This window comes from Mchenga conophoros, linkage group LG3 (assembly GCF_057382185.1).
Source record: "Mchenga conophoros isolate Kocher_MC1m ecotype Shallow Benthic linkage group LG3, M_conophoros_male_GT1.1, whole genome shotgun sequence".
Classification (NCBI taxonomy): Eukaryota; Metazoa; Chordata; class Actinopteri; order Cichliformes; family Cichlidae; genus Mchenga; species Mchenga conophoros.
In genome coordinates, this window is record NC_140528.1 from 54033182 (window position 1) to 54051330 (window position 18149).

Below are 18149 nucleotides of genomic sequence, written 5' to 3' on the forward strand. Positions count from 1 at the left end.
TATTAGCTGGATGGTAGCGTGTGTAAAAGCAGTAACCCAAACATGTTGAGGGTGTGATAACAATGAACTGGTTAGCTCAACTTCTTTTGCATTGGCTGAGACTTTTTTTCTTACATTTGGATTTTAAAGGATCCCAGAGGAGTCTTTGGAGCGTGACCAGTTCACTGCATTTCACTAACACAGTGCTTGTGGAATTACGTTTAATGTAAAGCTTTGGTAGCCAGTTTGTGCCTAATCACACACCAACCAATTTGGAATTACACAATTTTCCCTAGTAACTGATGGGCCTATAGTGGGTCTCTAATCGGTCTCTAGGTCTATGTGACTGAGGCTGAAGTCACAAGTTGTCCATGTCAGGAAAAAGTTTGAGAACCACTTCTTCGTGTTCCTTTCCTCAGGTCACATAAGAGGTGCTGATCTCTTGCACGCTGGTCCTGTTTGCATCAGCACAGGTGTGCCAACAAATTAACCAATCAATGAACACAGACCCACTCAGGGAAAGAACAAAATAGATGAACAAAGTAGAAGAACATGCTGCCAGCCATCAAGGGAGCTTTAAAGGAAAGTGAGGACAAGTAATGTACATGACTAAAAGATTCAGAGCATTTCTAGATAGTGCTTCGGCACATTTGCCAGATCTTTCGTCTGTGGGCTAAAGTAGGACACAGAAGTCAAGTTTGAATTCTTGTATAACGGTTGCTGTGCCCATCACGTAACCCGCAGAGGCTTCCTGAACAAGCGGAAATGCAAATAATGTAAAAGCCTATTCATCTCGCAGCACTCCAGGCTGCTGCTCCTTTCAGCAGGTTAACATGAGTCATCACAACTCGACCGAGCCTCTCTCTGCGAGGAGTTTAATAAAAAGGAGTTTGGGTCCTTTTTGGAGAGCCTGGTTTCACACTCTGCTAATTTCCTTGTCTGTGCCAGCTCCCTGGAGTATCTGCTGGATGACTCGGTGCATTTATTAGTGATGAAAATACTTTTTTCTTTTTTTTTCTTTTCATAGTCTGTGTCCTTATCATCACAGCTAACAGGAATGAAGACTTTTAATAAGGAATGCTTATCTAACATGAGTCTTAACTGGCCACTGCGCTTCCCTGTAATTCACTATTAATGCTCGTCTCTGTGATTCATTCCTGCATTTTTCTCCATTCACTTTGCTAATGTCGTTTGAGACTCAGTGGGCTGCCAGCAGTGCAGATTTCATGGTATATTTTTCTTGCTGTTGTTATTGTGTGCGGTTGTGGGTGCATGTGTTGCTGCGTGGGCGTGAGTTGTTTTTTGTTTTTAATCTCTGTTCAGGTCTTTAAATGTTTTATGAAAGAATAGAGACAGTGAAATCCTGATAAACAAGCTGTCCCGATATAAACCTGGCATAAAATACATACAGTGACAAAAAGGCCTGATCTTTACTTCTTTTTTGGGGGGAAATTTGAATCTTTGTTGTTACATTGTGTTGATGCTTTGAGAGATTAGAAGATATTGTGTGGTCATTATACAAGAAATGATCTAAGAAAACAGTCGTTCAGTTTACAGCTTAAAGTGCCTTTGAAGCATTTTGTTTTGCAGCAGTAACTTTGAGGTTTAAAATGATATTTTATGATACTAATAAGTAAAATAAGCCTTCAGTGTAACTTTTTTTTAAATACACTCTTATAGTTTAGTTAAGCAGCTCAGTGATTCAGTACTGAGAGTGTTGTCTCTTAGCACGAGACGCCTTCTGTTTGGAGTTTGCACGTTGTTCCTGTGCTTAAGTAAAGTTTCCTGGAAGCTTTGGTTTCTGCCCCCCTGAAATAAAATAAAAACTGCTTAGTTAATGCTGCAGATCTGGGCCCACAGGAAGCACATACAATATATATTTTTAATATCTTATTTTGTGTCCTGAGCCATTGTCTTGTCAGAACCTTCTGTTCTTCACATTAGACACAAACACTAAACTGATCAGATTTAGGATGTAATAAAAATTATCCAGGAGGGATAAGGAGAGAGCCATGGTCCATGGCTACCACCTCCAGAAATCATCCCATTTGTGATTTGTGTGTGTTTTAGTGTTGCTTCTTCAGTGCACTTGTTTCCACTTGCACAAAAGCAGCTGAACTGGATTCACAATGATTTATGGTTTCTAAGTAGACAGACTAATATACCTGATGTTTTACTGACTTTGTGTTATACTGAGATCAACGGTCTCCTGAGTTCTCTTAAATGTTTTGAGCGATGTAACTTGATCTTATGATGATCTTCCAGAAAGATCTGGCCTGTAGTGAGCATCGTAAGTCAGGAAGACAGGTTGTTTTTTCACATTTAGATTTGACATTTTTACAGACACCCAGCTGCGCACTCATATTGGTAGTGGCTTGGCACGGCATACATTTAGACTTATTTTTTTTAATCGAGAAATGCTGCCCCCTGTTGCCCATTAGATTTTATTATATCCAAGTCCAAAATTTCCCACCTCTTAATTTTTCCCCCACATTTCACCATGGAAACATCTGTATATTTCTCAAAACACTGAAGATGTGGCGTTTTAAAATTAGAAATTTTACATTGGCTAGATTTGCTTTGTTTTTTTTGTTGGGTTTTTTTCCCTGGATTGGTCGCTAAATTATTTCTACAGGAAACCCCCCCATGTTTACATCCCTTAAAGTCATTTTCAGACAACTCTCTCTTGCCCCGACCAGTAAAAGTACTGTGTGTTATGTAAAGCTGCTATTGGATTAGCATGAAAGAGTGTGGTTTCTTTGCTGCAGGCACACTGAGATTAAGTTTAAGACTTTATCCTCTGCAGTTTTCACACCACTGACCCAGCCTGCTGGGAGAAGGAGGCAAAGCGCTGCCGGAGAGAGACCGTGGTAATCAATTTAAGTTGGACTGGAAATTTGTCATGGTGGCGCAGTGACACTTTTCCAGTGCTAGCATGAAAGACGGAGAGTGTGAGACAAAAGGAATTTCAGTACAAGACAGCAAAACCTGATAAGTGTGTGGTTGCTGTTTGCCATTAAACATGAGCTCATTTTAAATGTATACTATAGGTTTTGGCAGTCGGGTGAATATATCAGCTGTTTGTGTTGTCCATTGCTCGTATTTTGTAATATGTGATAGTTTATTTTGCAAATTGGATTCTGGATCAGTTAAATTTAGAAAATTATTAACTTGTACAGTGGAATAAAAAAACGGGTCCCAGAGCTGGCAGTTACATTTGGGCCATATTAACAGTCTGGTTTTGGGGGCAATACTAAATTACTAAAAAAACTGATGGTGCCTGCTTCCTTTTTTGTCAGTATTTCAAGAAAATGTATCAAGCTGGAGGCCTGATATTAATACAGAGCAGGTGTCTCAGCTGCTGCGTCTGACAAGTTACTAAGCTAACAATATATTCCAGAGCACACGACAGCTAAGCTTTATAGTGGTACCACCACATGTTATAAGTTATATAACATGACCATTTAATTCTTACTTTATTAACACCCTTCTGCTAGTGCAATTTGGCCAAATTACAATCAATTTTAGGTAACCATGTATTTTAACCATTTTATTCTTCATTCAAAAAGAAAAGAGATCGTTAGGAAGTAAAAAAGATTCCTATCATGACGACATGTTAAAGATATATTGAAAATGATGAATGATGCTGCTGCATGTTTTTTAAATCAACCTAGCCACCTTTTTTTTTTCTAAAGATAAAAAAGAATAATATATCAAAAGAGAATATCTGTGGGAATATTGCTAAATAGAATAGAATAAACTGATCATCAGGGCATAAATTGCCACTATTCTCATTTGTTCCACTTCAGTAGGAGTTTGACTGTCTGGAATTTGCCACTCATCCATGTCTCAATGTTGATGCAAGTAAAATGTAGATCTCTTAACCTAATGTAGGTTCAGACCGGAAAATGATGTCATTTGTGTCCCCAGTTCAGCTGACCCGAGTCATCGCCCACCACAGTCATTTACCATTCACTGCCTGGATCCAGACAATGTATTTCTATCATCTTCATGCTACTGGCTGACTGATCGCTGATGATGAAATTATACCACCCACCACCCCAGCTTTTCCAGAGTGTTGTGTAATTTATTCTGATTCATTGTGAGTTTATAAGTTATTTCAGTGATGTCTCACGTTGTTCTATATATCCCAAAAACAGAGTTATGCCTGAGATCTGTTTGCTTCTTAGGTTTCTCCTTCCTGATCTGCTCTGACTTTCTGATTGGTCTAGAGGCCATCTCAAATGGTGCTGTTACGTCAGCAAGTGTTTTTGTGTCAACAGTAAACCATGACAAGCATATTTATCAACAGCAAAACAGGAAAGAAGAGAAAGGAGCAGACTGCTGTAGTTTAGTGAAGCCAAAAGATCAACTAGCTCATTAGCATACTGCTGCCATGGAAACAGGACACCATGCTGGAACTGAGGGGAGGATAGGGTAAGGAAGAAGGGGTGAGGAGAAGAAATGCGACTGAGCAGAAAAGAAAGACAAGCGAGCAAATACAAAGTGAGAAGGACGGGAGTGGAGACCAAACTCAGAGGAGGTGGAGAATCAGTTGAGAAGAGATGCAATGTATAGAAGGGGAGAAGTAAAAAGGATTGGGGGTCATATAATGAAAAAGAAAATACACAAGATGACAACGAAAAGAAGCTCAGTGATGTAGAACAGAGAAGAAAAAGAAAACACTGAGAATGGGATGTAGCAAAGACAACTGATTTAACAAAGAGGTGAAAGAAATTGAGGGGTGGAAGAAAACAAAACATGCTAAGTTGGTGGAAAAAGGAAAAATCAGAAAATCTTCCTATTCTTATTTGTGTTGTACATCACATTTAAAGCTTTATCTAAATAGGTCCAAATCACAGCAACAGTCAATAAGCTGAAATCCATACAGTTAGTCAGAACTTTGCATACTGTTATGCTCCATAGCATTAATATGTAGTATTTATCTTGGTGATTTAAACAATAATTCAACAATGTAAAAAACATGTAGCAATTGCTGCTGCTTGTCGACATACACTAACCCTGCAAACAATGTGAACCTTTTTGTTTCCATTAAAATGGTGACATGAGTCCTGACAAAGGAATCATGTGTAATCTTTACACTTAGAAATGCTCCACAGCAAGCATCATACGGGTAAATCTGGGGAGGCTTTATCTTCCTCTGTGAGCTTTTATGACAAACCAAAGGTTACTTTCAGCCCTGACAGGTTTGTAGCTCCTCTGTTTTTTCCATTTACATCTCATTACAGTTCAACCGCTAATACTGTTGGCATTACGCCAAAGGCTGTTTGTCCCCATCAGACCTTCAGGTGCCCTCTGAGTCACCAAGAACCATTCCTCTTTCCTTCCTGTCTGACTTTTCCTCTTATTTTCTTTCTCCCATTGTGTCCCCCTTTTTCTTTTCTTCTCTCTTCCTCTGCTTCCTTGTTCTTGCCAGGCCCATCTTTCATTTTCTTCCTTTCTTCATTCAGTACCTTTCAATTTATTTACTTCCTCCCTTCTCATTTCTGCTTTTCGGTGATTAGTTTTAATCTTGGTAAAAATCCCAGGACTGTAAATTACTCTCATACTCTGAAAAGGCTTCAGAGACTGAAGGTTATCAATCACCTCGAGTCATGTCTGTGTGTCTTTGTATCTGTATAAGAGAATGTTAACAATGTTTTTCTCCTTTAAACAAACATCCTTTTAGATAAATGAGCTAAATAAACATCCAGCTCAATTTGGCACATCCACCTTCACACAAGGACGGGAAACTGTTATGAACCAAACATTTAGCTAATAGATTGAAGAGGAAAACTGGAAAACAAGAACAGGAAAAAAAAAACAAAAACAGGATGACACCTGAAACTGTCAGTCAAAAATTATCTTCTGCAACTTTTGACGGCTGAACATTTGGTGATAACTGCAGATTTCTTCACTTCCTTGTGTTTTTTTCTGTAAGTGTGGGCTTGGAGATAATTGATCCTGGCGCATTGTATATGCACTGTCTATAACTTAACATAAGCTCTTTTTATGAGACTGTCTGAATTTTTACCAGCTTTGCTTCAAACATTTCAGCATCCTGTAGTATAGAGTGTGGAAAGAGCTGTCCCTGGTGCTGATCTTGTGATGCACTGTAGTTAGGCAGAAAAGAACAGTCCTTGCTGGGATTCCTGCTGCTAAAAAGCCATTAGGACTAGTTTCTTTGTGTGTGTGTGTGTGTGTGTGTGTGTGTGTGTGTGTGTGTGTGTGTGTGTGTGTGTGTGTGTGTGTGTTTATTCCTTAAAAAGTAGCTGGGGCTTTTACTTTTGAATGTAACAGGACTTTTTTGAAGAAGGCTTCTACAAGGCTCTGTGTCATGTTCAAGAAACCGGTTTGAGATTATTTGAGCTTTGTGACATGGTGTGCTATCCTGCTGGAAGAAACCATCAGTGGATGCATACACTGTGGTAGCAAAGGGATGGACATGGGCAGCAACAACTGGGGTAGGGTGTGGTAGTTACAAAAAAATCCAGTTGTGCCAAGAAAACATCCCCAACGCCACGACACCACATGCAGCACCCTGGTGGTATAATGGTGTTCAGACAAAGCAGGATTGATCCACGCTATCATGTTGTTTATACAAAATTGTGATCCTACTACCTGAATGTCGCAGCAGAAATCGAGACTCATCAGACCAGAGAACGTTTTCCAAACTCTTATTGTCCATTTTTGTTGAGCCTGGATGAACTGTACCCTCCTTTTCCTATTTTAGCTGTGATGCCCGGTGTGGTCTTCTCCTGCTGCAGTACATTTGCCTCAAGGTTTGACATGTTGTGCATTCAGAATAACTTTTCTTCTTCGTTCTGATTCTCAGTTTAAACTTCTTGGCTATGTCTATATGCCTAAGTTTGAGCTTCTGCCACGTCTGTATGAATGTATGTTGTGTAGCTGAATGACTCAGTTGTTCTGATTTTTTTTTCTGCTCTCTGGCTGTCAAAGACGTGAGTCTGGTCTGTTTGAGTGTCCTTAACTGTCCGGTATTAAGTCTTAAAAGGTTTCAGTTATTAATTAATTCCTGTGCCTGGCTTAATCCACTGATGCACCAGTGGATACAACAAGATAAGGATTCTAAAAACCCTGGAAAATTATCTGCAAAGGTTATCTCCTACGTGTTTACCAGCAACCTCGTTTGAAGACCTATTTTTCTTTTTACTGTACTTTGTTCTTTGCTTCTAAATCCCTGGGGAAAAAACTGTATGTTTGCATTGCTGTGCAGCAGTGTCGAGTTTAATCACATTAGCTTCAGGTGGATACCTTGTTCTTTTGTGATTGGTTAGGGGAAATCAAATCCCAATCCCAGTAGAAATCAGTCAGAGGAGTCAATGTCACAGTCGAGATGGAAATGGACCTTAACAAGATGACAGTTCACTCTGATATCCGACTACTACTAATAAAGGACACGCTAAGAGCCACTCGTGTTTTACTCTATCGGGAATGTGTGACTGTGAATAACAAAATGATTTAATTACATATAGATGGTATGATAGAAGAGGGAGAAAAGATGAAAGGGCCGCAGCCTCCTGGAGTTAAGAAAAAATGAATGAAGTGAAGAAGGAGGAGATAATTTGGTAATGGCATCAGCATCAAAATAAACACCACTGAGCAGGCAGAGGCAAATGTTTCCATGAACTTATTAAGCAGTCAGGGTGATCACATTTTTTTAAAGTGAACCCCCCCCCACCCCCACCCCCACAAAAAAAAAAAAAAGCCTCTGTATGATTAATGAACTACGTTTAAAAGGGCTTTTCAGGGCTTTTTCACAAATACTAAACTGCATTTCCTCTCCCTGTTGTTCTCTTTCCAGTTTGTGGCACAGCCAAACTGCCAGCAGCTGCTGGCCACACTGTGGTATGATGGCTTCCCGGGTTGGAGGAGACGACACTGGGCGGTTAAACTGGTCACCTGCTTTATCATCGGACTCTTGTTCCCGGTCTTCTCATTGGTAAGGAAAAAAGAATAATGGGAGGGTGCAGGAGGATGGAGTATATAGATTTGAAGAAAGTGGGTAAAGGATGGGCAGGGATAGCTCAGTAGGTAGAGTGGTGGCCCCGTGATCGGAAGGTCGGGGGTTCGATTCCCCTGAACAGCTACCCTGAGGTACCCCTGAGCAAGGTACCGTCCTTCCACACTGCTTCACTGAGTGAATGGGTTAAAATGCAGAGAGGAATTTCCCCACGGGGATCAATAAAGTACACCTTCTTTCTTTCTAAAAAGATGACAATAGATGGGGGATCGAGATTTCGAGAAGCAAGACAGGAAGAGAAGAAGAAAATCTAGATTGGAAAGGAATTTAGAAAAATGGAAATATTGAGATTCAGGAAAGTTCAAAGGAGGAAGAGGGAATTAGAGAAAATAAATGAAGAAGGTGAGAGATAAATGGCAGGAGAAGTGGAAAGACAGACGAGAAGAGGAACTGACAAAATGATCATTTCCCTAGAAAGGAGAAAGACAAGAAATCAGTGACATGGGGAAAAGAAGAAATATAGGGTAATAAAGTCAAAGAGCTGCAACCAAACTGCTGCTTTTTCAAACTGTTTTCAGGTAGTAATTAGACCAAAGTTACGGTTTACTGACTGAAGGACGATGGAAAATAAGAAATAAGGTTTTGAAGAGGACCTGGAAGTTAACAGATGTCACAGACATACGGACTGTGTTATATATTTAATCTGGTCATTTTATGTTTTAAAGGATTTCGTTTCAGAAAAATGTCTATTTATGCTGTTGGTACTGCAGTAATATGAGCCAACTAAATACACACAGATGAACTTCAGCCAACTTATGAGCCAATGTGTTAACTTGCTGAGTCATTAATGCTGGGATGCAGATAAAGATCTGCTTTTGTTCATCTTTAAAACCTTTGAGTTTAGAGAAATTGAGAAACATTTCTCTAAACATGGGGTGGCTGTAGCTCAGGTGGCAGAGCAGGTCAGCCACTAATCAGAAGGTCGGTGGTTCGATCCCACGCTGCATCCTGGCTGCATGCCAAATATCCTTGGGCAAGATACTAACCCCATGTCTGCCTGCTGGTGGTGGTCAGAGGGCCCGGTGGCGCCTGTGTCCGGCAGCCTCACCTCTGTCAGTGCGCCCCAGGGCAGCTGTGGCTACAACGTAGCTTGCCATTACCTGTGTGTGAATGGGTGAATGACTGAATGTAGTGTAAAGCGCTTTGGAGTCCTTAGGGACTGAGTAAAGCGCTATACAAATGCAGGCCATTTTAAAATAAATAAACAAAATTCTGTACAAAACTGCACATTCATTTCCATTCCTGGGTCATGGATCTTGGCGAGCCTTTAATTGATGAGCACCTGATGACTCTGTAGGGTCCAGGTGGGCTAATCTCCAACATGCTGCATGGGTCTATCTGACCGAAGCAGGGGTTTGTCAACCATGCAGCAATCGAAGGTGGAAGAAGTACAAGATCAGCAGCAGATATGAGATTTCTCCAGGTTTTGATGCCTCCTGGAGGGGGGAAGAGTTTATTTTTATTTGGGAGAACTCAGAGTTGGGCTGCTACTCCTCCACGTTAAGGGAGCCAGTTGAGGTGGTTCAGGCATCTGATTAGGAAGCCTCCTGGGGAAGATGTTCTGGGAGGCCCCTAGATAGAACCAGGATACGCTGGAGAGATTATATCTCTTTGGTCGTCCGGGTTACTGCTCTGAACTCCAGGAATACTTTAAATGATTTATTGACACATTCAAGAAGCAGCAGGAAACTCAATAGATATGCAAACAAGGAGGAGATCTGAGGCAAAGGGACAAAACCACAAGTCAGTCAAGAGGGAAAAACAAACTTGATATCTTCAGGAGAATTAATTGCTTTAGATATTTGTACTTTGACGAGCCAAAGACAGTTTTCTAAAGAAAATTGGTGCTTGCCTTCACTGCCATGTGCTGCTGCTTTTCACAGCCTGGCAGGAATGATGGGCGGTTCTAAAATGAAGAGTCACATGACAGTTAAAGGGCACAGTTTTCCAAAATACAAGTCAACTTACATACTGGCTCTTGTTTCCTGATTCCCCACATAAAGCCAAAGAAAAGTAAAACATTTGTTTGCAGCACATTTCAGGGATACATTTTCAACATAACTCTGTTAAACCCAATAATTGGTCTGGAAGTTCGGAGCCATCTTACAGGCTTTCTTAAAAATTTTCCTCCTTCTTAGATGAATGCTGTTAGCTCATTTTTAATGTTAGTTTACTTTTCTGTCTTTCTATAAAGCTTAAGAAGGAAGAATAATTAGAAAAGGGGAAAATATTTGCACCTCTTTCCTCTCGTTTATTACTGTGACCTTTGTGGTGTCTTCAAAGACTCCGACATGTAATTTGGTCTTAATTGAGGTTATTTACACTGCATGTTTTTGCTGATGTGAGTGAGATAATTAACATAAAGTGCTTACATATCAATAATCAGAGTGGTGCCGCAGTGGGGTTAGTTATTAATGTTTTAATTGTGTATTTAAGCACACGTCTCTCTCCCTCTCGCTCTCTTTCGGCCTTATTGTTTCTGAGTCTGTCGACGTGCGACTCAGTTCGAGTTAAAAAGCTTCACTGGCGTGACTCAGTGTGCCGAGGTTGCCAGCAGCAAGTAGACGAGCAGAGCAAGTAAACAAGCATCATAACGGCAATAACGCCAGCGATAACAATAACAGCGCTGACAGATGAAACACGAGGTGACGGTGGCTGAGCATGGACATTTATCAACTTACATACATCTTCTTCTTTTTCTTCCCTGTTGAGCTGAAATTGAGGGGAAAAGAACAATATTTGAGAGGACAAAATCAGTTTAAGGCATCAACAAGCATCTGAGGTGATGTTTTTTGTACTCATTAATCGTTACATAATGTCAAATTTCTTGTTTGTGTTGCTATGCTTTGAGAGTCACGTCTCTGCAGACATTCAGTCCTGTGTTTTTATGCCTTCAAGCCACTTCCATCGGCTGATTTTATTTTAATTAATTTTTTTGGTCATTAAAGTTCATTTAATAACAAAGCAGGCTCCCTCTTATCTTGCCTCTCCTTCTTCTTTTGTGCTCTTACTGAAATCCTTTCTTTTTCCATTCTCCCCCCGTCCATCTCCCTCTCTCCATCCTCCTCAGATCTACCTGTTGGCTCCAAAGAGTGCTCTGGGAAGTTTCATTAAGAAGCCTTTCATCAAGTTCATCTGTCACACGGCATCCTACCTGACCTTTCTCTTCTTACTGCTGCTGGCCTCGCAGCACATCGCCCGCACCAACCTGCACATGCAGGGACCCCCACCCACCATTGTGGAGTGGATGATTCTGCCGTGGGTGCTGGGTAAGTTTTCAGAGTATTCCTCGGAGGATTGTGCTTAAAAACTCTGTACCTGCTGAAATGATCTGCTCTGTTTGTGGCTGGCCTTTCTGCAGCTCTGACCTCAGATCTGTTGGAAGTTTCTCTGTAATTCAGTCACATAGCATCCCTTACACTGGCTGGTATCCAACAGGGGTTTGCATCTTTACAAAGATTTTCATGATCCGACAGATGTCTTCTGTCTGCCTACAAAACCAAGTTCTGCCGAAGGCAAGAACAAAGTTTAAATCCAGCTTTTAGAGCCTTTGTTGTTCTTCTCTACTGGACTTAAAGACTTTACAGACGGGGACAGTAACTCTTTTTTTTTTTGTTTATTCTGCTTTTTTTGTGTGTTGTGAGAAATGTGTGCCATCAGCCACTTCAAATCACACTTTGAAGACATGTTTTCATGTAATAAAATAGTTCTGTGACACAGTCAATGAGTTTCAGCATGGTAAAGGGTTTTTTTTCAAAAAGCAACTTTGCATTTATCCTGGTAAATGGTGATGTTTTCACCTCAGCTTAGCTTTATTTCAGGGGTGGGCAACTCCAGGCCTCGAGGGCCGGTGTCCTGCAGGTTTTAGATATCCCCCTGGGTCAACACACCTGAATCTGGAGAACTTCAGGACGTGTTGAGGAGGTCATTTAGTCATTTGATTCAGCTGTGTTGGATCAAGGACACGTCTAAAACCTGCAGGACACCATCCATCAAGGCCTGGAGTTGGCCAGCCCTGCGTTATTTACAGAAAGACTTTTTTTTAGCTTCCTGTTTGTTACTTGGCTGTTCCTTGGGCAATGCGTCCCTATCAACCTGATGGAGCTTAAAAGGTTCTGCAAAGAATTATGGAAGAAACAGAAAATAGGTGTTAACCTCGTAGCATCATTATACTAAAAAAAAGCTATGAATACATGTGTACATGTTTTTTGTTTTTATTTTTAATACAGTTCCAAGAATTTTCATAAAATCTGTAAAATCTAGAGGTAGAAAGTTGAATGTATTCCATTTATGAATTAGACTGTGAAGAAAGACTTGCGCCACCCCAGGGAAATGAGAGACCTGATAAATGTCCTCAAGTGTCTGACAGTTTTGAAATTTGAAATCAGTTTGACAGCGTGGTGTTGTGACGCAGGCTCACCACACCGGTGGAGCCCCCTCCACCACTGCTGCAGGCTCTGCTCTCAGCAAAACTAGCAGCATCTCAGGCAAAAGCGTCACGGTAAATTAGTCATTTTCACACATGAATTCAGTTCCACTTGGACTTTCTCACAATGATAGGTGTGTTGACACTGTTAGAAGTCCTCAGCTGGGTTTAGCCAGGGGTGTTGACTGGGCAAGGCATGCAGGGGGGAGGACACAGGGCAAATGCCTCCTTGTTATGAATTCCTCAGAGATTATGCTCTCATGTCGACACACGTTTTACCAGGAAACTGGCAAGGAAACCTAGTGAGGTCTAAGCCCGTTTTCACACTTACAGTTCGAAGGTCCAAATCAATTGTTGAGTTTTCAAACTTTTAGGTTCTTCCTTAGATTTGGGTTCTTTCCACACTGAGAAAAATCCAAGTGGACTCCAAGTGAAACAAAATGCGTCACTTCAAACCACGTGAGAATGTCCAGTCTACTTACTGGGACCATCAAAAGGAAAAACATGAAGAAATTGCTGTGTTCTGGACTATTGGAGAATTTACATTCATTTCACAGCTATTTGCTAGTCATGTACATACTTTTGCACATCTATAGTATCTTGCCGCACCCCAGAATACTAAGCATACATGGCTATGAGAAATTTTTGTTTATCTGGAACTTATAACGTACTGCTAGTAGCTGGTTCGGATCAAGGTCAGATCGCATTCATATAGAGTTGGATGTCTCTATACCCTCTGGTCTTGGTATTGTCTTGGTCCTGGTTTAGGCGGTCTTGACTACAAGTCTACATTCACACCATAGATTAAACCACCCTGGAGTTCATTTGAAGCTGTACTAAGCCGTCCTTCAAAGAGTCTCATTTCACTGACCTTTACCCTAAAATTAACCCTGTGTTTATTTGTTTGTTTTTGTTTTGATTTTTTTTTTTTTACAAAATTGCTCTCCCAAGTCTTGACAGTCACAAAACAAAGATTATAATGATTCTAACAAACATGCATAAAACACTAAACATTTTTTGACCTTGTCTGAAATGCATGATTGGGTTGGAACTGCCAGCTATGATGCTGAGATTAAGGACCATTCAGTGTCCGGTCCAACTGCATCGGATTCAACAACTCTGTTAGGCGATGTCCAAAAACGCTCATGCCTGCACTGCTATTGTCTGTAATGTGGAAAGCGGGCTCTGATGAAGCTGAACTGGAAGTTATATAAAAAAAGATTCCAGGCTCTGCTGCTTCAGTTTGAATCGGGTTTTTTTTCAGCTGTCATGAGTTTGACGGTGTTACAGAAATGGGCTGGGTAACCTTTTAAAACATCAGTATAGAGGGAACAACAAGGCTGGAGGAAGATTTATGGGAATCTGTTTCAAAAGTTGCCAACTACAGACTGACAGTTAGGGGACTTTGGGACTTGGCTCAGGAAATGGTGCATGGAGAGGGTCAGTGGAGTAACATTTGACTGTTCAAAACAACCGACGTCAACAGGAAACTACTAGTTTTGTGAGTGTTTTTCAGCTGTTATTGAAAGTATATTTTCTCTAAATTTAAACAGCGCTTACAAACATTTTGCACAGACAAACGAAATATGTCACACTTTTTTCCTTCATATGTCTTTAATAAGTGACTCATATCAACTATTCTAAGCTGAGCTCTAACGACGAACTTCACATTTAAAGTCTTGAATGAGTCACTGCCCGGCAAGAAGCCGGACTTTCTCCTCCAGACAGTAAAAAAACAACCAGATTTAAATTAATAAAGTCAAACTTATCTGCTTCATTTTTTCTGTTTGATTGCTAATCATCAAGAGGCCCCGGAGTGTGTCTGTAAAAGTGCGTGGATGTGGGGGTGCGTGGTCGGCTGCTTTCAAGCCTGTGGAGGAGTTGGTTTTGTGTGTGTGTGTGTGTGTGTGTGTGTGTGTGTGAGAGAGAGAGAGAGAGTGGGTAGGTGGGTGGGTGTGAAATGAGTGATTACATCTCCATCTTCTCTCTCAGAGCTGACACCAATCATTTCCAAATGCAGTCCATAATCACTTGGAAAAATACAAAACCATCTGCTCTCTTCCATCGTCTCTTCCGCTTGTTTTCTTCTCATTTTTAAAGTCTCGGCTACAAAACATGTTTGACAAAAAGAAACATGATTTACCATTAACTGGTTGTCATGTTGATGGTAAAAACTGGAACATTTCCTTCTGTTGCTTCCTTTTGTAGTTATTTCAGATGAGAGCTGCACTAAATACCAAAGAATCACTGTGGCATAGTTGCAAAAGAGCTTAACCCTTCAAAACCGGTCAGAGCGGGCACGCTCCGTTTTGCGCAACTACTTTTAAATCCTTGTAGAACTGCAACCATGTAAGCTAGCGCAATAATTTTTTTTGCATATGAAATCAGAGGAGTCGTACTTACATCTTATGCCATCAGCTTGTCCTCGGTCACAGTTCCCTTCCACATATAGCTTTGCAAAAACTGCATAAAAAGCACTTGCAGCAACAAAAACATAATATTCCAGAAACAGCTTTGCCGATCCGATCAGCTGTTCATAACACTTCCAACGTCAGCGCGAACTATCGCACGTCTGCCATTACCTGTCTGAAACCGGAAGTGACGTCATTTTCGCGGAAATGTAGTTTTTTGAGCCTATACTGTTGTTTTTAAAAGTTATGTTTGACTTTATGACTTTCTGTGTCGTTTCTGGGATGCTTAGGACTCATATTGCACTGCTGGAAATAGTTTATTTTGATGCATATGCTGCTTTTTTGCAAATTTGCATTATAATATTTATTTTCGTTTTTCCTGCAGTGTATAAAAATTGGTGTATTTAAAAAATAAAACTATGAAGACACTCAAATTAAATTTCCTGTGGTGGGAAACTATTTTGTGCAACTTTTTTGTATTTACAGTTTTGAGGGATAAGCCTCTTAAATTTCTCTAACTACAAATATATGTTAAAAAAAAAAGATTTTAAATTTTTTTGTAGTTTATTGCACTTTCTTGCAATTTATGTAATTACTATGCACTTAATGCAGACATATTATTAAAATTTGGGCTATAACAGTTGTATTGATGTATAGCAACTTGAAATGCTCCCAAAAATGGCTCCACAGCATGTAAAAATATAATGCTCTGGCGGACTTGGTTCTATGGTAGGTCTTAAAGGGTTAAATGTTTTCTCCCCAGAATTCAAAATAAAGTTCAGCATGTCTGTCATTCTTGCAGTCTGTGGCAATACTCGTCTATGTATCTGTCTAATGTTAAAAAACATGTGCATGCATTTATTTAAGTTCAGATTAGGTACAACACAATACTACTTCCATGTTTTTCTGTAGCACAGTGGTTTTTAATTTTCATTATTTTAGGTGATTTCTAATATATTTGTTTTTCTGGAACATTATGACTCCATTAAAATGTTAATTTTTAAATTAAAAAACAAATAAAGCTAAAGTAACATAATTTTTAAAGTAAAATTAAATAACAAGATTTGGAAGACTTGGGACTGAAAGATGAGCAACAGGTAGCTCAAAAATTATTTTCAAAATCTCCTTCGTCTGGAATAAACTTTAGATTAAATGAAATATAAGCAGCAATAACATTTTCTTGCTGTCAAAAACCAAAGTATGGTAAGGTACGCTCTACCAGAATGTTATTTATGGGAGAGACAAAAGCTATATTAAAGGTGGACTGTATACATTTATATAACAGTTCTTGTGTTATTGGATATCTCTGAATCGATCACTGCATTCGTTTAAAACTGTTTGCATGGAATTGCAAAAATCTGTAGAAGTATTTCAGAAATTAAAATGTGTTGGAGTTGATTTATATTTAAATTTTACTTTTAAGAGGGAACGCTTGAAAAGTCTCCAAAATATGACTGATCAGCTGTCAGTATTCACAGCAGGTCCATTTGTTCATTTTGCTCTAACTTATTTCACCTATGTAATGCTGTAAGAACAGAACAGAATAGAATAGAAGAGAGTAGCCCTTTATTGTCATTGTACGTGTACAGCAAAATTGGCGGGGGGGATTAAATGATTCTGTCTCCTGTCCCCAAATATGTTACAGGGCTGCATTTATGAGGTTATTTAAAACACTTTTTATTACCTTCAGAATAATTAAACTTCTTCCATTAGAAATGATTAAAAAATGAATTGAATGTCAGTTCTTAATTTGGGGCTTAATAGAGTAATTTTGTAGATGTTTCCTGTTTATAATGTAAATGTAAAATAATGTAAACATTTGAATCGCATAAAAATATAACCCTTCTGCTTTTTATGCTCATTACTTTATTTTGTATAGTAATGACATTTGGAGTGTCCAGATGTGACTAAATGATAATTAAGATACAACAATACTGTAAAGTCAGCTTGTTTTATTTGTTTATTTTACAGAATACTCACAAACCCTGATTGCAGTTCATAGCAACACAATATTGGTAATCAGGATACTCGCTCTGCTCCAGTAAATGTAAATCTTATCATGGGATCTGTGGTCATTCTACACTACACTTGACATATAACATAATACTTGAACATCATCCTCACTTTGCTTTACGACAAAACCAAGAGCCAAGAATCCATTGTGTTGGATCTGTTTCACACCACTAAATGACTATGACCACTCTGGAAATATTGTTTGTTGTTTCTGAGAATAATAACTATGTTTGGATTTGTTGCTAGGACAGAGTTTGTGTTCACAGATAAGAAGAACGCAGTGAGCAATGAAAGAGGAAGAGAGTCGTAGATGTTGTAAAAACCCCTAAAACTCCCAGAAGATTGACTGAGGAAATAACCGTTGCTTAGTTTTCATTCTCCATTTGCAGTTCTGCAGCATCTCTCTAAATGGCCGCAGTGATAATGAACCACACGCCAGCTCTGTCTTTTAAACATTACTAGGCGGTAGTAACGGCCAGTCTAATTCGGAACTAATTGGGAAGAACCAACTGGAAGCTCCTCTGGCGTCACATTTCCTGGAACACACCAAACCACTGACCCACCGTGCCGCAGAGGCAAACTGATACGTGAAAACTTGGGATCCAGGTTAACCAAGAGCCAGATATTCCAGGGAGAGAGTATTAAATAGAAAATGACTTGTGCATTATTTACTTTATCTAAAGCCAGTCATACAGAACAAATATGATGGCTCTCTGCTTACTGCTCCAAGGCCGCTGACAAAGGGGAATATTCAGCAGAACTTTTGTCATACTGCAGAAATGAGGCAAACAAAAACCACTGATGGATGACATTAAATGATCATATAGACACAACTGTGTGTGTGCATGTAAATAACCAGCTCTGTGTACACTGTGCATGTGTGTTTTAGGCTTCATCTGGGCAGAGATTAAGGAGATGTGGGACGGGGGATTCACAGAGTACATCCATGACTGGTGGAATCTGATGGACTTCGCCATGAACTCCCTCTATCTGGCCACCATATCTCTGAAGATAGTGGCCTATGTGAAGGTAAAGTTGAATGTGTGTATTAGAAAGAGAGGAGGATGAGAGGAAGGAGGATGATGGGCACAGTGAAAGATATAAAGTGTCAGTCAGTTTATGAGGTAATCAGTGCTTAATGTTCTTGCTGGGAGATGAAACTAAAATGATACTGAGTAACATGCTGATTGTGTAATGATGCATTCATGGAACAGCAGGAAACAGGCAAAGCTCAAATGTCTGTTAAACGCTTTTGTTTGCATTGTGTGGAAGAAGA

The 18149-nt window shown here is 39.8% G+C and overlaps 1 protein-coding gene across 1 annotated transcript in view; it reads left to right on the top strand.

The window, feature by feature from the left end:
* trpc5a (transient receptor potential cation channel, subfamily C, member 5a) overlaps positions 1 to 18149 on the top strand; it is a 197356-nt gene that overhangs the window by 140297 nt on the left and 38910 nt on the right. The window contains exons 9-11 of the mRNA XM_085263211.1: positions 7805 to 7942; positions 11094 to 11292; positions 17763 to 17902. Of these exons, the coding sequence (XP_085119337.1) occupies positions 7805 to 7942; positions 11094 to 11292; positions 17763 to 17902 (477 nt within the window). The remainder of the gene's footprint in view (positions 1 to 7804; positions 7943 to 11093; positions 11293 to 17762; positions 17903 to 18149) is intronic.